At 42.9% G+C, this 23,572-nt stretch overlaps 1 protein-coding gene across 1 annotated transcript in view; it reads left to right on the top strand.

The window, feature by feature from the left end:
• Positions 1-23,572, top strand: part of parga (poly (ADP-ribose) glycohydrolase a) — a 135,743-nt gene that overhangs the window by 91,097 nt on the left and 21,074 nt on the right. Inside the window, 1 exon segment of the mRNA XM_085970540.1 lies at positions 1,238-1,395. Coding sequence (XP_085826666.1) covers positions 1,238-1,395 — 158 coding nt within the window.

The raw sequence follows: 23,572 nt of genomic DNA, 5'->3' as shown, positions 1-23,572 counted from the left end.
CATCCGGAATTTTTGATCAACCGGCAGCACGCTGGTCCCGTCGGTGCCGGATACCAAAGAGTTTCCTGTAATTTTGTATATCCATAAAATAGAAAGGCAAATTTTGAGTGTATCCTACTGTGCCAGGCTTGCCAGTTGTACAAGTGTTGGGTGAGTGGGATATGCTCATTCCAGAATTAGCAGTTTTGTTTCTTGTATCCTGAATAGTTTGTTGGGAAAAATGTATTGAATTTTGTGCCGCAGCAGTGTGCCTTAGCTGATGCAAAAGAGCATCCCCTATTGCAGCACTGTATATTTTGCACGCCATCAACCCTTGTGGCTTCTCTGAGGGTGCTTGCTCATTGTCAACAAGACAATTCCAGCAGCGATTGGGTTGCGATTACCCAAATGTAGACGGGAAAGATTTTCAAGCCCAATTCTGAAGTGAAAGGATGGTATATTACATCAACCAATTTCTCCTTCACCCGCCCCCAGAAAAAATTGTATCTCTGCAGGAGCTATCACTTGGCCTAATCTCCAAGTGCAGTATAAAAACAGAAGATCCAGATCATTCAGAGAAAAAGGCTAATTTGTAAAAGTAAAAAAGAATTGTTTCTGAATTCTGGTTGAAATCTACTTCTGTTAAAAACAAATGCAAAGTGACCATTTTATTCTTATTATTTAACTTCATGGTTCAGCTCCACTTCAAAATGTGGAAATGGAAGCTGAAATTCTGCTTCAACGGTAATATTTTCAGTTTTATATATCTATTAGGTAGGGGGTCCATATCAAACTCAATGCAAATACACAGCCCAGCATTGTGACAGAAAATCAATTTGGATAAAATAGCATAATTTTTTTTCGATTAACTAAGGGCATAATTATACTTTAAAACATTAATCTTTTAAACGACAGTGAGCTAGTGTGAATTAAGAAGAACAAGAAATGCCCCCTCCCTTATTCCAGATAAAAGAATGCAGGCTGTATTGTGACCCGTGTACAAAACATTGGGAAGAAGCCAGTCGATTTTTTTCTTGAGGTTTTGAGAGTTTTTAAGACATTGGGAATCAGTAATACCTCGAATAAGAACATTTTCCGATCAATCGAGAGAAATAAGATTACTGCCACAATGCTGCTTGTAGAACGTAGCAGTGTTCCTAAATTGCCACATGTACTATAATTTGGTAAATGTAATTTTGCTCCTCTGTTTGCTAAATTGCTAAACTAATTACCTTTGCCTTGCCTCCTTCCATGCCAGCCGATACCGCTGCTTAAACAGGAGATGAATCACTCCATCACAATGTCACAAGAACAAATAGCCTGCCTTCTGGCCAATGCCTTCTTTTGCACATTTCCTCGACGCAATAACAAAGCAAAACCTGAGTACTCTAACTTCCCGGACATAAACTTTAAGAAGTAAGTACAACAAAAATGTTCTACTGCATAATGCAGTTGCTCTTTAATTTCATAATGCAAAGGTTTTACAATGCCATTTTTCAAAGTGTGAGTCAAGATTATTTTGTTTTAATTTGTTGTGTATTTTCTGCCACAATTTTGCATGCATGGACAACTGTGCTTCATTAATATTTGAAGCTGTCCAACTGCATGTACTTTCACACACCAGTGTACCAAACAGTCATCCATGTTACCTTGGGGAGCTGCCACTTGGAAGCCATGAGCTTCGCTAGAGGGAGGGAGGAAAATGCAAGAGTTCTTGGGTTGTAGTGGCCAACTAGCCAACTGTGGATAGGGCCTTGTAGTTGGATAAAGAAAGAACAGCAATTGTGATGGTCTGGAAAATGATCTTGGGCTCTTAAGAAATTGTGTAGTGTAGGGAGACTGAGAAAGGGGACAGGAAAGGAAAGAGAATAACTTGCAAGGAAAAGTATATTGAGAATGAGTGATGTAAATTGCATATATTCGAAGAAAATGGAACAAGCCAGGGCCCTTGGGGATTTTGGTTGTAGCGAGCAGTCCATCGAACTATGATGGGATATTGTGTAATCTAAGATGGTGGTCTGGGTATTTAATCATTTTGAAATTTTATGATAAAGTTGGAGATAATAGTCTACGGTATTGTAGAGTCTATTTTGTGGTCTGTTAGCTAGGCAGCTCTGCTGTGCGATTGTCAACCAGGTGTATGCTGGATTGCTGGTAAGCATATTAGGCAGGTTAGAAACTGATTTTTTACACGGCTTGTCCGTGAGAGGGTAATTGAAGGGGTGGATCATATTTTGGGAAGATTTGAGTTTTGTGGGGTAGGGCGATTCTGTTATCTAAGTAACATTTTTGTAAGTGTACAAATAATACATTTTGGAATAAATAGTAGTTTGCAGCCTTGAATGTTGAAGATCTCCACGGGGTTAGCTTGCTTTTGTATCCTATCTGCTGACGACACGAAACTAGGTGGGGTTGTGAGGAAGATGCAAAAAAGCTTCAAGGCGATTTAGACAATTGAGTGGGCAAACAAATGGCAAATGCAGTATAACGTGGATAAATGTAAAGCTATCCACTTCGGTAGGAAAAACTGAATGGCAGAGTATTATTTAAATGGTGCTAGATTAGGAAATGTTGATGTACAAAGGGACCTGGGTGTCCTTGTACACCGGTCACTGAAAGCAAACATGCAAGTGCAGCAAGCAGTTAGGAAAGCAAATGGTATGTTGGCCTTCATTGCAAGAGGATTTGAGTACAGGAGCAAGAATGTCTTGCTACAGTTGTACAGGGCCTTGGTGAGACCACACCTGAAGTACTGTGTGCAGTTTTGGTCTCCTTACCTAAGAAAGGATGTACTTGCCATAGAGGGAGTGCAGCGAAGGTTCACCAGACTGATCCCTGGGATGGCAGGATTGTCGTATGAGGAGAGATTGGATCGACTAGGCCTGTATTCACCAGAGTTTAGAAGAATGAGAGGGGATCTCATTGAAATGTATAAAATTCTGACCGGGCTAGACAGACTGGATGCAGGGAGGATGTTTCCCCTGGCTGGGGGGTCTAGAACGAGGGGTCACAGTCTCAGGATACAGGGTAGGACATTTAGGACTGAGATGAGGAGAAAGTTCTTCACTCAGTGGGTGGTGAACCTGTGGAATTCTCTACCACAGAAGGCTGTGGAGGCCAAATCACTGAATATATTTAAGAAGGAGATAGATAGATTTCTAGACACAAAAGGCATCAAGGGGTATGAGGAGAGAGTGGGAATATGGTATTGAGATAGAGGATCAGCCATGATCATACTGAATGGCGGAGCAGGCTCAAGGGGCCGAATGGCCTACTCCTACTCCTATTTTTCTATGTTCTGTGTTTCTATCTACAGTATATTGGTGTATGATTTATGTAATGGCCGTAGGATATTTTTCAAAAATCTTTAGAATATTGATTGGCTAAGTATATGTACCTGTGTATTTTATACATATATAGTCAGTCTTGTATGTGAAAAGTGTATGTTGTGCACCTGACTGACTTAGCTATCATCATATTCATAAAATAGCAACTAAGCATAAGTGAGCATGTAGAAAATCCACCTATAAACAAGCCATGTCTTTTTTAAAGAAAAAATCCGTTCCTTTCGACAGACGAGAAACACAGCAATTAGCCTCTAATTGATCTCCGGGTGTGCCTATTTATAGAATTCCCCCACAGGGAGCCATTGGTTTGCTGGAAGACAAGATTTCTCTTCTGATCCACCTAGACTTTGTGGTTTAAAGGACTTGCTAGGTGGAGCATTTTTCACCTGAGCTGCTGACATGTTTCCTCTAGGCAGTACTTTTAAGACTATTAAGTAAGGGGTGTTAAGACCTAAACAATCTGATATGAATTTGGTCTACCGTAGCTATCTTCTCGGATACAATGGTGTCAGTTTTTCTCTTAAATGGTCTGAGTGCCTACTTTTTATGGATTCCACTGCTCTATATCTACCTGTTTAGTAGGAGACTCAGGAGTGTAACAGTGAAGCTTCCTTGTGATGCAGACAGGAATGCCGTATCTTCTGCATGTGTACAGGTTGAGTGTTCAAAATCCAGAGATCCAGACTCCGGGACGATTGGTGGCAGGGTCATCCTGAATCCGGACACCCTGTCAAACCGGGCCTGGGCTCCGGCATTTCCGGACTCGGGACGTGTTTCTGATGTCCGAAGTCTGGAAACGCCCGAGCCCAGGTTGCGATATTTCTGGACTTCGGACATCAGAAATACGTGCCGAAGTCCAGAAAAACGCGAAAACCGGCTCGGCCTTGGTCCCGAGGTTGCCAGATTCAGGACGCTCAACCTGTACTACTTCACTCTCTGAAGGTGAACCGAGTTAACACTGGGTGAGGCAATGTTTCCAGAGTAGGTAAAGCAGCACAGAACAATGAAATTGATGAGAGTCGCTTTATACAATCTGTACAACTTCTGTTTGTTGTACTGTTACAAAAATAAAGAACATGTAAATGCTAGCTCACTCCGGAGCATTGTCTAACTCAACATTAAAGCACAATTACTACTCTGTCACTGCACCAGTCACTGAAGGTAAGCATGCAGGTGCAGCAGGCAGTTAAGAAGGCAAATGGTATGTTTGCCTTCGTAGCGAGAGGGTTTGAGTACAGGAACAAGGATGTCTTGCTGCAGTTGTACAGGGCCTTGGTGAGACCACACCTTGAGTATTGTGTGCAGTTTTGGTCGCCTTATCTAAGGAAGGATGTTCTTGCCATGGAGGGAGTGCAGCGAAGATTCACCAGACTGATACCTGGGATGGCAGGAATGACGTATGAGGAGAGATTGGGTCGATTGGGCTTATACTTGCTGGAGTTTAGAAGAATGAGAGGGGATCTCATTGAAACTTATAAAATTCTAACAGGACTAGACAGACTAGATGCAGGAAGGATGTTCCCAATGGTCGGGGAGTCCAGAAACAGGGGTCACAGTCTAAAGATAAGGGGTTAGCCATTTAGGACAGAGATGAGGAATTTCTTCACCCAGAGAGTGGTGAACCTGTGGAATTCTCTACCACAGAAGGCAGTTGAGGCCAATTCATTAAATATATTCAAGAAGGAGTTAGATGTATTTCTTAAGGCTAAAGGGATCAAGGGGTATGGAGAGAAGGCAGGGACAGGGTACTGAGTTTGGATGATCAGCCATGATCTCATTGAATGGCGGAGCAGGCTCGAGGGGCCGAATGGCCTACTCCTGCTCCTATCTTCTATGTTTCTATGTCCTACTATCATGACAGCAACTCATTGCTTTTTCAGCATTTTGCTGCTCAATGGCTCTTGGTGTCTCTGTTCTGATTCTTTCACAGCCATCACAGAGATCAAAAAAGGCTTCTAACATCAAGGTACAACACGTCTTTTTGAATAACTGGACATGGCTAATGAATTGTCCATTGTTTTGGGGCTCAGAGAGGAACAACTTCCCATCTTGCATTGTAATTACCATTTGACTGCCTACCAAATACGCAACTAAACACAGGGCCGTCCTGGCTAATCCCGTCTAGGAAAGCATTTGGTAAAAAAAAAACACATTTTAACATAGCTCATTTCTAAGTCCTTTCCGGAAAAGAAAATGGCCAAACCGTGACACCCTCCCCAATTAAGGTGTTGTGTGTTGCATGGTATTATTGTTAGTTGTAGAGATTAACAATCTCTTTCAAATGATCAGGATCGACTGCAAACCAACGTGGTGGGAACATTGTGTTCAATCAGAGTTTAAGACGGAATATAACACATTAGTTGTACAGCAAAAACATACGGCTGTGACGAGCAGCTGGTATCAGTCCCGATCGGACAGGCGGTTAGCATGCGTGAACAGTTCTCCGGCTTACGTCCTTTCTCCCTCTCGCCTAGAACCTCCAAGAATGGGTTGAGTCCGCTCCCGGAAGAGTGTTAGACCAGCCCCACTCTTGTATGGCTCTCCCCTCCACCGTCTGTGCTAAGGGCTTTTCAGGTCTTTCTCTTATACTCTTTTTTAAGGGTGGGCCTGATGTAAAATATGGACAGGACCATTTAACCTGTAAGGTTCTCTTCCTAAACCAAGGTGCCCAATGGCACGTCGAGTTCTTAGTCTCAACTTCGAGATGAAGATCCTCCCTCCAGGAGGGGTCTTCACAATCATTACACATGCTTTATTGTTTATACGTTTTGAAGGCCGACCCATCGGAATTTCTCTTATCTCCCTTATCCCTATCCTCCCTAGTTTGGAGTCAGACATGCCATTCTCGGCTATCAGATATTATCAGTTATTTATGTTCATGCAGCTTTAGTTGTGCAAAACTAACTCTTTTATTATCAGACTATTGTACCATGGAATGAATCATTACGTTTCCAAAGATATCTTCTATTCTATCCTCATACACTGGTTAACGTCCGCATTTTGAAGCAGTTTTGTTAAACAAAGTCAAAATCCTAACTTAGCAATATAATATGGTTATTAGCAGTAATGGAAGAAACATAGGCGTTGGGCCTTCAAAAGCAACCTTCCTAGCACACGAACAGCAGACAGCTAGCTTGGAAACAAGGTCATATAACATTTTGCACCATGACAAGTCATATAACATCCGCAGGGAACCAAATCATGAGCAGATTCTAAGCATCTATCCAGTTATTCTAACACTAGTCTGAAGAGACTTTTTGTCTCAAGTTCTATTACAGTCATGTAAACACAGTCTTATTCGCATCACAATTTCATTCACATAACCCCATATATTTTGGACACCACTGATTTCTAACAATGTTTCTGTGATTATAAAACAGTTTGCCCTACATTACAACAGTGACTACACTTCAAAAAATACTTTGTTTGCTGTAAAGCGCTTTGGGATGTTTGGTGGTTGGGAAAGGCTCTATATAAATGTAAGTCTTTCTTTCTCCAACTTGCAGTACGCAATGCCACATGAGATCCACTGCTGCTGTTCCAGAAAAAACACAAATGTTTGAAATATTTTTGCACTATTAAATCTATCAATATTTCTTTTTGCAATGCATGTTTTTCAATGTGCTCCTAGGTGCAGTGCAGTGTTCTGTCTATATTGTTATGATATGCAATCTGAAATAACTTGAACCATAGGCTCACAGAAATTAGAGCACAGAAGAAAGCCATCCGGTGAAGTTGTCTTCTGCTGGGACTAGCCCTTCAACTGGAGCTATCTACTCCAATCTCATTGCTAATTTTAAAAAAAAGTTACTATAGTTGTGAACATAACAGTATCCATCGTAGGAACAGTAACTGCAACAATGCTTAGCAACAAATCCAGATATACATGCAGTGAAGCACAATGATGGAAACATCCTGTTCGTCGACCTATTTGTTTTCCCTGTTGACTTGCATGTTAACTTGTGAAACCCTGAGTACATCCACATTTTTTGGGTGAGGAAGTAGGAAGTTTGTTAATACATTGCATGATCTAACCACTGTGCCTGAGTAACAACAGTGACTGACTGTACTTCAAAAGCAATTAGTTGGATGTGAAGTGCTTTGAGAGAGCCTGGTGGATGTGATGAGGTGCTGTATAAATGCAAGTTCTTTCTTGCACTACTAAGAGTGAAAATAATTCCAAATATATTCTAGAAAATGACCAATCTGATGAATTGTAAGTATAAGGTTACAAAGATTACTTTTACAAAGCTAATAAGAAATTGCTATTAAAAAAAAATAAAGGTTGGTAGATTTTAAAAAGTTAATTTGTGAGAGAATTATATAACTATAAAAAAAGTCAAAGTGTGCATACTGTAAGATTTTAAAACTGATCACAGGGTTATTTTAAAACTGATCACAGGGTTAATAATTTTTCAGACACTTCCAAAAAGCTCTTTGGAGCAAAAGAGTGGAAATAGAGTCATAGAGTTATACAGCACGGATAGAGGCCCTTCGGCCCATCGTGTCCGCGCCGGCCATCAAGCCCTGTCTGATCTAATCCCATATTCCAGCATTTGGTCCGTAGCCTTGTATGCTATGGCATTTCAAGTGCTCATCCAAATGCTTCTTAAATGTTGTGAGGGTTCCTGCCTCCACAACCCTTTCAGGCAGTGAGTTCCAGACTCCAACCACCCTCTGGGTGAAAAAGTTCTTTCTCAAATCCCCTCTAAACCTCCCGCCCTTTACCTTGAATCTATGCCCCCTAGTTATTGACCCCTCTACTAAGGGAAAAAGCTCCTCAGCATCCATCCTATCTATGCCCCTCATAATTTTGTACACCTCAATCATGTCCCCCCTCAGCCTCCTCTGCTCCAAGGAAAACAAACCCAATCTGCCCAGTCTCTCTTCATAGCTGAAGCGCTCCAGCCCCGGTAACATCCTGGTGAACCTCCTCTGCACCCTCTCCAACGCGATCACATCCTTCCTGTAGTGTGGCGACCAGAACTGCACACAGTATTCCAGCTGTGGCCTAACCAGTGTTTTATACAGTTCCATCATAACCTCCTTGCTCTTATATTCAATGCCTCGGCTAATGAAGGCAAGTATCCCATATGCCTTTTTTACCGCCTTATCCACCTGTTCCGCCGCCTTCAGGGATCTGTGTACTTGCACACCCAGATCCCTCTGACCCTCCGTCTTGCCTAGGGTCTTACCATTCATTGTGTATTCCCTTGCCTTGTTAGTCCCCCCAAAGTGCATCACCTCGCACTTTTCCGGGTTAAATTCCATTTGCCACTGTTCCGCCCATCTGACCAACCCATCTATATCGTCCTGCAGACTGAGGCTACCCTCCTTGCTATTTACCACCCTACCAATTTTTGTATCATCCGCGAACTTACTGATCATACCTTTTACATTCATATCCAAGTCATTAATGTAGACCACAAACAGCAAGGGACCCAGCACCGATCCCTGTGGTACCCCACTGGCCACAGGCTTCCAGTCACAAAAACAACCTTCGACCATCACCCTCTGCCTTCTGTCACTAAGCCAGTTTTGTATCCAATGTGCCAAGGCACCCTGGATTCCATGGGCTCTTACCTTCTTGACCAGTCTCCTGTGCGGGACTTTATCGAAGGCCTTACTGAAATCCATATATACCACATCCACTGCGTTACCCTCATCCACACACCTAGTCACCCCCTCAAAAAATTCAATCAAATTAGTCAGACATGATCTTCCCTTGACAAAGCCATGTTGACTATCCCTGATTAATCCTTGCCTCTCCAAGTGGAGACAAATTTTGTCCCTCAGAATTTTTTCCAATAATTTTCCTACCACTGATGTTAGGCTCACTGGCCTGTAGTTCCCCGGTTTTTCCCTACTTCCCTTCTTGAATAATGGTACTACATTAGCGGTTCTCCAGTCCTCTGGCACATCCCCTGTGGCCAGAGAGGTCCTGAATATATGTGTTAGAGCCCCCGCAATCTCTTCCTTTGCCTCACACAGCAGCCTGGGATACATTTCATCCGGGCCTGGGGATTTATCCATTTTTAGGCCAGCTAAAACCGCCAATACCTCCTCCCTCTCGATGTGAATATGTTCAAGCATATCACAGTCCCCCCGTCCTATTTCTATGTCTACATCGTCCTTCTCCATAGTGAAAACAGATGCAAAAAATTCATTTAGAACCCCTCCTACATCTTCCGGCTCCACACACAGATTGCCACTTTTGTCCCTGATGGGCCCTATTTTTTCCCTAGTTATCCTCTTACCCTTAATATACTTATAAAACATCTTAGGATTTTCCTTTATTTTGCTCGCCAGTGTTATTTCATGGCCCCTCCTTGATCTCCTAATTTCTTTTTTAAGTATCCCCCTGCACTTTTTGTACTCCTCTAGGGCTTCCTCCGTCTTTATCCTTTTGTATCTGCCAAAAGCCCTCCTTTTTTTCCTAATCCATTCTCGTATATCCCCTGACATCCAAGGTTCCCTGTGGTTTTTGGAACCACCCTTGACCTTTACGGGAACATGTTCCCATTGTATGATCTCAATCTCCCTTCTGAAAGCCTTCCATTGCTCTGATGCAGATTTTCCTACAAGTAGCTGATCCCAGTCCATTTTGGCCAGATCCTGCCTTATCCTATTAAAATCGGCCTTCCCCCAATTTAGAACCTTTATTTCCGGCCCATCCCTGTCCTTTTCCATGACCACCTTAAATCTTACCATATTATGGTCACTGTCACCAAAGTGCTCACCTACTAGCACTTTTTCCACTTGGCCGGCTACATTCCCTAGAATTAGGTCCAGTACTGCCCCCTCTCTTGTAGGACTTTCTACATGCTGGCTCAAAAAGCTCTCCTGGATGCACTTTAAGAATTCTACACCCTCTGAGCCTTTCACACTCTGACTATCCCAGTTAACATTGGGGAAGTTGAAATCCCCCATTATTATTATTACCCTATTATCTGCACAAATAGCAGAAGTTGACAGTAATAATGTGCTGTGCCTTATTTAAAATCAGTTCAAGCATGCAGACTTGCATTTCTAGGCACATAAGCAGCAACAATATCTAGCCTAGCCTATGGCATGAGAGATTTAGAAATGGTTCGGAGCATTGTATTTATTTAGTGTTGAACCTTAGAATGTCAAACTTTTTGTGTTGTTCAGGAGGTGAGATGATGATTGGTTGTCTTTGACGGCAGCCTCTATTACAGTACATTTAACGATACAACCATGTTGTATCGCAGCACACTTCACCCCTTTTTTAAAAATACTCGTTGCTTGCAATATTGCTCAAATTCCTGATGAAGTAACATTACTAGTAAGGTCAAGTTGTAAAGGAAAAGTACTTGCTGATCTGTGTTGAGGTATATATTGTGGATGCATAGTTTGTAATACTGTATGAAGAGAAGTCTTATTTGTGGTATTCCAGAAGAGGCAAAAAAGAAGTTCTGTTATGAATGAGGAGCAAATTAATAAGTATGAGTATTCCATTCATAAGACATTTCCGCTCATATCTACCTAAAAAAAAAGGTAATTAAACATGTTGTGTTCAGAATGATTTTCAATTTGATTTAGTATTATAAAGTGATTATAAAAGACGCATTACAGTAAACAACATAAATTATGGCAGTAATGAGCATCATCTGGTGATTCTTAAGAGTAAATTATCCAATTCAATTAATCTAACATAGTTAGAGGACAGCAGAGTAATGTCTTAATATAATTCTTGTCGAAGGCACACCAAAGTGTTCAAAAACAGTTTCCTTAGCTTCCTGCCTTTCATAGGCAGCTGCTCCCTGTGAGTTCATGGATAGATGGGCTCCAGTCACTGAACCAACCGTTCGGTAAGGGTGCATTTATTCTGCAACTACCAGTCCGAGACTGGCAATATCGGTTTCAGCCAGGCAATATCAATTTCTACTGCCTAGCTTCAGCTGCAGTGCTCTGGCCCAAGAAAGCACTCCTGCGTGCATATTTACACAGGGGCATAAGAGCTTCCCTCCTAGTGGTTAGAATTTTAACTGGGAGCATGGCACGTGCTGAAAATTAAAGTCATTTATTGATGACTTGCAGTCTGAACACATGCCAAGACTATTACAAAGAAAATTAGTGCTATTTATAGTGTGCTATGGGACATTGAAAACTGAAAAAAAATGCTTTAACAATATACTGGTTTTGTTCTTGCGTTTAAATATTGGAAGTGTTATAAGTTCATCCCTAAAAGATGCTGAGTAGCATGATTGGTATATGTTAGTATTAATCCTGCTGCATCTTATTTTTGTTGGCTTCAGTTTGTATTTAGAAAAAAACTTGGGGTTCAAGGCCTTGAAAATGGGGATCAAGCTGCACACCCTTAAAATTAGTATTGTTTTTTCATCTTAAACAAAATTAGCTCCATTACATTAATTGATGAACAGTTCCAGTTTTCATAATCCATATTCCACATTCAGCAAATAGGTGATCTCAGTTTTAAATACTGATATCTTGTAATGATCAAAAATTAATTTTAAAATAGAGCAAACCAATAAATCATTCTTAAGATAACAGAATTTGTACAAAAGAATTTCTTGACAACACTGAAAATGTTTTAATTCACAGGAACTACTTTGAGAAATTGTTAGTCATTTTCAGGAGTCTTGTGTCATTTGTGCACCTTAAAAGAGGATTCCAGATCATGGGGCCTGAAAGACTGAGGGCACGATCGCCAAGGATGGGACAGAAGAGAAGGGGATGCACAAGAGGCCGGAGTCAGAGAAATGGAGGGTGTGTTGGGGGTGGGGGTGGGGGGGGTGAAGGAGAGACTTAATTGGGCTGGAAGAGGTTAGAGAGATAGGGAGAGGAAAGGCCATGGAAAGAAATAAACACAAGGTGCGGAGCCATTGGGAGACCTGGAGCCAATGTAGGTCAGTGAAAATGAAGGTGATGGGCAACTGGGGCAACTATGGGCAGCAGAGGTTTGAATGAGCTGACAAAGGTACGTTTGAAGGTTTCAGATGAGATGAGCTAAGGTATGGGTAGAGGCAGGTGATGTTACAGAGGTAGACGTAGGGGATCGTTTTGATGGAGAATATGTGGGGACAGAAACTCAATTTGGGGGTCAAACAGGACACCGAGGTTCATGGCCAGGCAGTGAGATGGAGCCGGTGACAAAGGTGTGGAGTTTGTAGCGGGAGCCAAAAGCGAAAGCTTCAATCTTCCTGATATTTAGCAGTAGCAATTGAATTGGAATTGGATCAGCACAGGTACAGGTGCACTTCATCATCATGGTATATGTAAAAGCTGACCTGGTGACTCTTGACGTTGAACAGCATAATCCATTTGTTCACTGCCTTTGATTTTTTTGTTATATAGAAGCTGTAGGAGCTTTAAGCTAAGTCACATCTTTCAACCAATAGATTTTTTTTCTTTATGAAAGTATCTTTTATGTGCCATATTTTGGCCTTTAAATTATGGCTTGTAGACCGAACCCCTGTATTAGGAGCACTACATTGTTTTCAGGCAGGGATTCTGAATGTAAGATTTGTTTAATGAATCTGCATGTCGGGACTTGGTTGAGAATTAATGTTAGTTGATAAGCTGTGAAAATGAATATCTCAGTACAATCTCCATATGCCTCAGCAAAAAATATTATATAGGAGCTACAGCTAGGATCTTATGAGAATGTTAAATTGAGGTTAACGTTGGGTAATGAATCAGCACATCCTGGTACTCATGATTTTGGCAGATTCGTTTTATTTATACAAATGTTTAATTTCATTATGATCTCTCAATTTTTACTTGTATATGACAGCATAGTGTAATAGTGTCCTGATATATATGAATGCAATGATTCTTTTAAGTTTACATTCCATATGGTAGCTTGCCCATCAATCTATATGTATTAAAAATCTTGGGGGGGGGAAATTCAGTTGTTTGCGCCTCCCGTTAGCACCTTAAGAGGGCGCTAATGGGGCGCAAAGCAACTAGTGCCCGGGCGCGGCGATGTTTGCGCCGCTCGCAAAATTAACTAGACATTTTGAGGCGGTGCTAAACACTACCGCCACGATCTCCTGCGCCGGCAGATTGTGACGTCAGTCGAGTGCGCAATGCCCCGGTAGCACCCTGGACCAGATATTGAGTGGCGCCCCCTGCCTTACCGCCTGCCGCTAGCAATGACAGGTTGAGGGGAGCGTTATGCAGTCAGAAAGGGACTAGGGGAGCGCTAGTTAAAGGCGACCGCTTCCTGCCTTTTTTGTCGCTGACATTTTTGCACCACACATTCTGAGAGAGAGAGAGAGACTTCTGGAGAGATTCAACGCTGTGTGAAGGAGTTTTGAGTACTGAGCAGCACTTTGTAGGTTTATTTTGATTTGCCCGCCCTTGCTTCGCCAGCGCTCTGAGGTAGCGCCTTGCTCCTCGGCCTTTGCGCCTTAAGACAGGTGTGAAGCGCCTGATTTAGCGCTCCAATCACCTCCACGGGCAATAAAAGCCAAGTTTGCTGTCTGAGGCGATAATTAGCGCCAGGCGCTAAACTTTGCGCACGGCCGATAATGGCGCCCCAAACGGGGCGATACTGAATTTTTCCCCCCTTGTGTCTGGTCAGTTCCGGTCAAGTTGTCCCATTAGAAATTCCTATGTCCACATTTATAATAGAAGCTGTGTATGTAAACTTATCCTTTTGTAATTGCACCCTCTTGTCGGTGGTGGCGCTGCAGCTTAAGTGGAGCAAATAATGATGTTGATTGGCCGCCAATATCTGGAGCAGAGAAATCTACCTTGAAACGTTTGAGACTTCAAATGTGAGTTTAATGTAGAAAGTAGACCTGAGGTGTCGGGGTGAGTTTATGTAACTATTTTGTCAGCTGAACAGGTAACTGTCAACAGATGGTGGTCAATTTCTTGGTATATTTCTTGGCTTCTGTCGCAGCAACAAGCAATATTTGGCTTCTGAGACTTGTCACAAGACTGCCTGCACAGGATTCATCAAAGAAGGGTTTCATTTTGGCTCATCTCGTACATAAACCTGGTCAGATATCTAACTGAATTAAATTGGCATTTTTTTTATTAAGTTATTGAATGTTCAGCTCGTTTGGAGAAAGAGCCAAAAGATTAAGAAAAAAACAACTTGTAAGCATACTCAACAGAGATAATAGTAAAAGCAGCCTCCAACAACTTTCTGTTTTTCTTAAAATCTTGCCAAAAAAACAAATGCATATATTCGGTTAATTAGGCTACAGCGCAGATTCGCTCGGATGCAGTCTGGTCTGAAGAAATTAAAATACAAAGAAAGACTTGAAAAATGAGAACAGAGGCGATTAAAGTGTGGTTTGACAGATGTGTTTAAAATGAAGATGAGATGGAACAGAATAGATAGAAACAGACTGCTGCTAGTGATTGAGGGGTCTACAATGAAGGGACATGGATATAAGATTAAATGTAAGCGATTTAGACCAGAGAGCAAAGTGATGGAAGGTGTCGTCGACAGGGCTATCAAGCGGCACTTACTCACCAATAACCTGGTCACCGATGCTCAGTTTTGGTTCCGCCAGGACCACTCTGCTCCAGACCTCATTACAGCCTTGGTCCAAATATGGGCAAAAGAGCTGAATTCCAGAGGTGAGGTGAGAGTGACTGCCCTTGACATCAAGGCATCATCTGACCGAGTGTGGCATCAAGGAGCTTTAGTAAAATTGAAGTCAATGGGAATCAAGGGGAAATCTCTCCTGACTGGAGTCATACCTAGCACAAAGGCAGATGGTTGTGGTTGTTGGAGGTCAATCATCTCAGCCCCAGTACATTGCTGTGAGAATTCCTCAGGGCAGTGTCCAGGGCCCAACCATCTCCAGCTGCTTCATCAATGACCTTCCCTCCATTATAAGGTCAGAAGTGGGGATGTTCGCTGATGATTGCAGTGTTCAGTTCCATTCACAACACCCCAGATAATGAAGCAGTTTGCGCCCGCATGCAGCAAGACCTGGACGACATTCAGGCCTGGGCTGATAAGTGGCAAGTAACATTCGCGCCAGGCAATGACTGTCTCCAACAAGCGAGAGTCTAACCACTGCCCCTTGACATTCAACGGCATTACCATCGCCGAATCCCCCACCATCAACATTCTGGGGGTCACCATTGACCAGAAATTTAGTTGGACCAGCCACATAAATACTGTGGCTACAAGAGCAGGTCAGAGGCTGGGTATTCTGCGGCGAGTGACTCACCTCCTGACTCCCCAAAGCCTTTCCACCATCTACATGGCACAAATCAGGAGTGTGATGGAATACTCTCCACTTGCCTGGATGAGTGCAGCACCAACAACATTCAAGAAGCTCGTCACCATCTAGGACAAAGTAGCCCGCTTGATTGGCACCCCATCGACTACCTTAAACATTCACTCCCTCCACCACCGGCGTACCGCGGCTGCAGTGTGTACCATCTACAAGATGCACTGCAGCAATTCGCAAAGGCTTCTTCGGCAGCACCTCCCAAACCTGCGACCTCTACCACCTAGAAGGACAAGGGCAGCAGATGCATGGGAACACCATCACCTGCACGTTACACACCATCCTGACTTGGAAATGTATCGTTGCAGGGTCAAAATCCTGGAACTACCTCCCTAACAGCACTGTTGGGAGTACCTTCACCACATGGACTGCAGCGGTTCAAGAAGGCGGCTGACCACCACCTTCTCGAGGGCAATTAGGGATGGGCAATAAATGCAGGCCTTGCCAGTGATGCCCACATCCCAGGAACGAATTTTTAAAAAAGGACCTTTTTACACACAGGATTGTGGGACTGTGGAATGCACTACTGGAGTTAGTAATTGAAACAGGCCGTGTCAACATTTAGGAATAGGTAAGATATGTGGTTGAACGATAGGAGGATAAACGGATATGTGAACGGCGCGAGCACATGAGATTAGGATGTTTGCTTGTGTGAAGGTTAAACACCAACACAGACTGGTTGGGTCGAATGGCCTGTTTCTGTGTTGTAATTTCTATGTAATTCTATGCTGTCTAATTATCGAATTATTGGATCCGAAAATTGAAACACTGTGACAGATTCATCCATCGCATTTTACATACTGCCAAGTCCTGATGCCCAGGAGGATCTCATCTATATTAATAAAAGACTAGGATATTTTAACTAACTTTCCCTAATTTATTGGCAGTTTGTTTTCATGGATTTGTTGAGAAAGTGCAGAGCCTAGCTGCAAGTGTTAAATTGGTTTTTATTGTATTTAGTTATTTGTGGACTTTAGGGATTGTCACAGAAGTTCTTTCTCCCATCACAGAACTACAGATTTTTTTTTGGGTGCGGGGTGGTGGGGTGGGTGAGAATGCGAAAATCTGACCTCTTCACTAAGCTACCTGAAATAATTTTATTTGTGGGAGGGGAAAAAAGCATCCAATTTAACAAAATCATTAGAACACAACAGATGCCTGACAGATCTCCGCAACACATTTCAATGCAGCATTTAAAGAACTTTACTCAGGGATATATTTTCAGTCCCAAGATTTTACAAATACAGGAAACTCTCTTTTAACCGGCGCCTAAATAACCAGAAATCTCTCTTAACCGGCAAAATTCAGGAGTAGGTTCAGGTAAGTTTTACTATATATTAGTGGCCGTGTAACCGGGGCTCCTGCACCTGTGGCCGTGTACGGGGCTCTCGCACCTTAGTAAGTATACCTCTCTGTAATCCGGACTTTTTGATAAACCGGCACCACGCCGGTCCCGTCGGTGCCGGATAAAAGAGTTTCCTGTACTCTATTTTGAAATGTGCTGGTCAATCTTGCCGTGTTTCAGTGCTTCAGTGTAGGTGATGAGATCTAGATGATACTTTAATGTGAACTGATATTGCAATACCTTAGGGAAACAGCGAAAGTGATTGCAAGATCAAGAAATGAAAATGTGCACGGAAGACTTAACTACTGAAACCATGGTGCCATCAATAAGTCTCAGCAGTTGATGCTGTTTATCAAAATATGAGTCACTGGACTTTTATAAAACTAATTTACAAGTACTAGTAATTTGCCCATGATGCTGACCAAGACCAGTTAATGAATATCATTTTTTTTAATATACAAGATGGTGACAAGGTGGGGCAGGGAGGAGAAGAGACTTCAGAAACCCACTCCACAATCTACTGGTTAGAGCCAGCAACTTCTTCATAATCTGGCAATGGTTTACATAAGCAGTTTCAGTATTAAATGTTTACATAAAAGCATGACTGAAAATCGTGACAACGGAAATTTGGACAGACAGTGCACGCATACACATTAAAAAAATAATATATAGATATGCATAAATTATTTAGTATATCGTGCAATTTCATATAATAAAATAATGAGAAGTCAAGATCTATATTGAGCACTATACCTTTTGAAGTACAGGTAAAAGACTGAGGGGTGACCTGATAGAGGTCATTAAGATTATGAAAGGGTTTGATAGGGTAGTCGTAGAGAAGATGTTTCCAATTGCGGGGGAGACCAGAACTAGGAGCTGTAAATATAAGGTAGTCACTAATAAATTCCAATAAGGAATTCAGGAGAAACTTCTTTACCCAGAGAGTGGTTAGAATATGGAACTCACTACCACAGGGAGTAGTTGGAGCAAATAGCACAGATGTATTTAAGGGGAAGCTAGATAAGCACAAGCGGGAGAAAGGAATAGAAGGCTTATGTTGATGGGGTTACACAAGGAAGGGTTGGAGGAGGCTCGTGTGGAGCACAAACATAGAAACATAGAAAAATAGGAGCAGGAGTAGGCCATTCGGTCCTTCGAGCCTGCTCCGTCATTCAACATGATCATGGCTGAGCCTCTATCTCAATACCATATTCCCGCTCTCTCCCCATACCCCTTGATGCCTTTTGTGTCTAGAAATCTATCTATCTCTTTCTTAAATATATTCAGTGACTTGGCCTCCACAGCCTTCTGTGGTAGAGAATTCCACAGGTTCACCACCCTCTGAGTGAAGAAATTCCTCATCTCAGTCCTAAATGTCCTACCCCGGCATAGACCAGTTGGGCCGAGTGAGTGGCCTGTTTCTGAGCTGTAAATACAGTACTATGTAATATGTGTGTGTAACACAGAAATAACTTTAGTTTGAGAAAGCAATGTAAACCTTGACTTGGTTTGTTAAAGCCTCAAAAAAATTGGATTAATTTGGCTAGTTTTATAGGGAAAGATGTTAATGAATTTTTGTCTCCATTAAATACACTGTACAAAACCAGTAGAAAGATTGGTCCCTAAGTGTCTAGGCTCCGAGTCATGAACTGCAGCCTAAAATCTCTCGAGCTATGGAGTAGTAACCTAAATTAGTCATGCATTTGATGTCCAATACCCTCCACAATCTTAAAAGTCATGGATAATTATGCACGAGCCATCTTCATAATATAAACAAACTAATCCTACTGACTTGAGGGAGTAATTTCTGCTGCAAATGCTTATTATTCTCCAGTGAATCTTAATTGTCTGCAGCTGCTGTCTGATGACCTATCACACGAAGTCCAATGAGGTCATAATTTGTTACTTGTCACAGAGAATCGCAAGCCCAAAGCTGGTTACCATGTAAATAGGGAAGAAATAGCGAAGGAGAGCCTACTTCACAAGGGTATTTTCTATAATTACGATGAAAAGAAAGTAAAAAATATAATTTGAGACGGGTGCGGTGTTTCTATGATGGAAGTACATCAGCACACTATACATAACAGTGGGAAAATAGCCTGACCACCTTGATTGTACAGATCCATTCAGGACTCAAAATATCCATCTGACAGATAATTTAACTTGGTTGTAATAAAAGGTACAGCACACAGAATCCTTAACCTTTAATACAGATAGAATGGCCTATAAACATTGTAGACTCTGTTTTCTAGGTTTTCTGTGTTTAAAAGGCAAATTTGCAGAGTTTCAAAAATACTTCGGCCTAGAAATTCAGTGGGCTGCGCCACCCATTAGCGCCTTAAGAGGGCGCTAAGTGGGTCGGAAGCCACTGGCCACGCCTCCCGCTAAATTTAGCGGGACGCTAATGGCGGCGCTAGCCATTAGCGCTGCGCCGCTACCGATGACATCATCGGTGTGCGCAGCGCCCTGCTACCGCCCCGATCGCGAAATTTATTTCCGCCCCCTGCTTTAGCACCGGTCGCTATTTGTGACCGGTTCAGGGGGGCCTACCTGCGGTGGTAGAGGCGCTGAGGTGCAGGGCGGCCATTTTTTTTGCTGGCCTCCTGCCAGCACACCACCGCGCCGACCTCCTGAGGCCCCCCCCCCCCCCCCCCCCCCCGTGGAGTGCCGGCTGTGTCCCAAGAGCGCGGCACTTCTCCTCAGTGCCAGGCTCTTTTGCCAGCACTCGCGATCTTAGATCGCGCTGCACAAGGCCCCTCCCCTTTAAGAAGGGGAGGAAGGCCTGCAGTACCGCAGCGTGTGGTGCTGCGGCACGTTACACAGCGATCTTCAGTTGCAGAGCCCCAAGAGGGATGCGGGGCGCCTCGAGTAGCGCCGCGCTTTCCTCTGGGGCGCGCAAAGTGAATTTGCGGCGGGCGGCCGCGACTACTTCCGGGGCGCTACTTTCAGCGCCCTGGCGAGGCTGGGGCGCCACTAATTTCTAGGCCTTCATGTTCTTGAATGCAGTGTTTAGGGAAAGAAACTTGAATAATTACAAAACTGATTGAGTGGGTTATAAAATAAACCAGCCAGTAAGAAATGTCCTCGGTATCTTGCAGTTGATTTGCCGAACGTTAAGATACTGAAATACTATTAATTGCTTTTTTTTCCCCCCAAAGATGCTTGTCAAGTGTTGATTTTTATCTCCAAGCATTTGTAATTTTCATACCAAACCTGGTATATCGACTTTATTCTATTACAGCTTGATATTGTGCTTTTTTTTACGATCCAGTTGTCTAACTGGATGTCCAAATCCAAACTATTCAATCAAATAAACACACAATCATACTTCCCATTCTGACTGATCTGCTCTTCTACAAGATGAATAAATTATGAAGACCCATGAGATATCACTTTAATTCCATATGGGCTGACCTCCTAACTACTCCAACTTTGAGTTCTATTCTTCGCCCTGCATGGGTTACAGCAAATCTCATAGATGTTCCTAATCCATCTAAACATTAAAATGTAAATGAATTGGGTCAAAAGTTTGAAATGTCTATAATATAAAATATAAATTCATCTGGTGAAAAGGTTTTAGGGGACCCCCCTCCCCTCTCAGTGGCCAAGGCAGATGCCTCTATTATGAGTAAATCACTTGGCCAAGAAAGTGATATTCCAAAAGTTGACATTCTGTACTCTAATTTCATGAATGATAAACCATCCACTGACAATATCGATTTTTTTTAAAGACTATGGGCTAAAAATTGAGTAACGCCCCCTTTGGGGCACTAATTACTTTTAGCGCCCCAGAAAAATTAGCGCCCCCACGCCGGAAATTGAGTGGTAGCGTCCCAAGAGGGAAGTGGGGCACTACTGGAAGCATCCCGCCTCCCTCTTGGGGCGCTGCGAGGGAATATCGCGGCGCGATGGCCGGTATTGCAGGCCTTCCTCCCCTTCTTAAAGGGGAGGGGCCTTGCGCAGCGCTACCCGGGGCCCAGCTGGGCCCCCGGGGATCGGGAGTGCCGGCAAAAGAGCCTGGCACTCGAGAAGTGCCGGGCTCATGGAGTGCAGCCGGCACGCCGGGGACAGGAGCGGAGGCAGGTGCTGGCAGGCGGCCAGCAACAAAAATGGCCACCCCGCACCTCGCCTTTAAATAGCGACTCCCCCGCCGCAGGTAGGCCCCCCTGACCCTGTCGGACATAGCGTCCGGCGGTAAGTCGGGGGGCACCCCCGAAGATCGCAAGTGGGGCGCTATGCATGACGATGATGTCATCGCCAGCGGCGCCACACCGCGGGGCGCTGCCGATTACCGCCGCTGCTAACCTCCCGCTGAATTTCACAACTGAATTTTTCCCCCTATGCCTCTTCTCTATAAATGTTTAGTTATTATGTTCAATACAGATCCTTCCTCTTGCTTTGACAATGGGCAGTGTATCTTGGTAATGTCATCATACCTACCTTTACTTGCATGACTAGCTTCTCAGCTCAGTCAAGTTCCTGGAGAAATACCTAGCAAATTATTTGATGTTAAATGATCATCTGGATGAAATGTTGCCTGGTGCCAGACTGAGAAAAGGATTGTTTCCCTTTGAGAAGGATGCTTTGGAGGTGTCGGTCAAATGGCCTGGCAGTTTCACTCACCCATAGTTCTGGAGTCAAGAATGCTTCTGAATCTATTAATACCATGACACGTGGTGAAAAATAGAAGTGACTTTCTGAGGCCTTTATAACTGCCTTTTCGACTGCATCTCTTTGCTTGAAACTGTTCTTTGACAAGAAAATCTGGATAAGTTCATCTTCTGTGTGACACTGTCCTGCAGGAATAGGACAGGGCATATTGGATATCCTTTAGGCGCTCTGAGTGGAAAGTTCATCAGGACCCACAAATATCTGAAGATCCTTTTACATCAAGAGATGAACATGAACATCACTTTAAATGCTTAGAAATCTTAATAATTCTCATTGCTTTCCACTCAAACAGCTGGCTACCGCTGTCCTATATTATCTGAAGCAATTCTGCAGGTCCAAGGCTCTGTTCCTGTCTCAAAGAATAACTTTAAAGGTGACTCATCTAGCCATTACATAGAATGTTTTACTGATTATCTGAACAGATACAAATATCAGTGGGCTATACAGCAAAGTGCCTTCTTTGGACATGATTTCACCACCTCTACTCATGGTCAGCTCAGAGAAAAGTCTTGAAGTGGATGCTTTTTTCCTTTCCTGGAGCTACATGGAAATCGTACATTATTGTTGAATGAACTGAACTGATCGTCCGTCTTGTCTGAAGGATGGCGCCCTTCATTTAAGGATTTATTAGTAAAGAAAAACAAAGCTGTAACTGCCATAACTATCAGTTGAAAGTTAATGCTATCTTGGCAGCTTTTGAACCCCATTTCAGTTGTAGCCAAGTGATACACAGTGTAATTTCTAGTTCTTTATGAATAACTGTATAAATGGGGAGCTGAGTACATTACTTTTTTGTAGCATTTACTGAATAATCTAACAATCACATTTAACAGTAGTGCTAAAAGAGTTCAAAATGATGAATTTATAAAATGAATCTGTGCTGATTTTATTTGTTTTTTTTCCACTCCTCTTGTGTTTTTGTTCACAATGACTGACAGTGCTGTGTTTTTATGTCAGTGTCCTGTCTGCAGCAGGGTAGTTCAGACTGATTATCCAAGTAAAGGAATATATTTGATTAGCATTGATGCAGCTGCTCCACACTGACAGTGAAAAGGTCAGAGACAAGCTGTGGGTGGCCTTCATGGCGTGCTTCTCGACTTAATTGAATTAGATGTATAGCATTCTGATGTAAGGCAGTGCCAAGAAGACATTAGTGTCTCCAAAAAGTACTGCACTTCTGTGTGTTTAAAAAGAAATTATTCAAATTTGAATGTGGTGCGGAATATTTAGTTTGATTTATAGTCCCAGTAATTGGGATGAGTGCATGCTTTCCCATTTAAACATTAGGCTTGTGTTTTTATAAATAGGAAATGCATTGACCCCTGATTACTGATCACTAAGCTCATTTTTGCCTTTGTGTTAGCTCCTCTTAAATATTCTGGCCAGCTTCTGTTGTCTGGCATTAGCACAGAAATTGTACCATTGTCCTTTTACCTCCCCAACCATACAGATGACGAGCATATCTGCTGCCTGACGTGACACTGCCTGATTGGGAAATCTCAATGATCACAAATCAACAGCTCCAAATTACCCTCAAATCTGTCTGTATTGGATAGAAAATACAAGGAAATTGTAATAACATGGTATGGGATGGAATACTTTGGTCAGTGAAGTAGTGTGATGCAAATGGAGGCTCTATACTGCGTCCGGCCTGCACTATACAGGAAACTCTCGTTTAAACGGCACCGGAATTCTCTATTAACCGGCAAAATTCATACTCTAAAAACACCTCAATAACCAGCAATGTTGCCGAGTCCGAGTCTCCCGCGGTGGCCGAGTTAGTCAGTGGGGGTAGTTCTCCAAACTGCCACTACTCCGCTTCTTGGCGCTGTCGGAAGTCGGAACACCTCAATAACAGGAGTCTGACTCTGTTTGTTAAAAATAGCCTCGGTAGATAACCCTCTCCGTCATCCGGAATTTTTAATCAACCGGCACCATCTAGTTTCCTGTACTTAATTTAGGAATGCTCCATGCAACATGGC

This window comes from Somniosus microcephalus, chromosome 29 (genome assembly GCF_052327205.1).
Source record: "Somniosus microcephalus isolate GS21.2 chromosome 29, FLI_Smic_1.0, whole genome shotgun sequence".
In the NCBI taxonomy this organism is placed as follows: domain Eukaryota; kingdom Metazoa; phylum Chordata; class Chondrichthyes; order Squaliformes; family Somniosidae; genus Somniosus; species Somniosus microcephalus.
The sequence above is the reverse complement of the archived record's forward strand: the minus strand, read 5'-3'. Positions and strand labels throughout refer to the sequence as shown.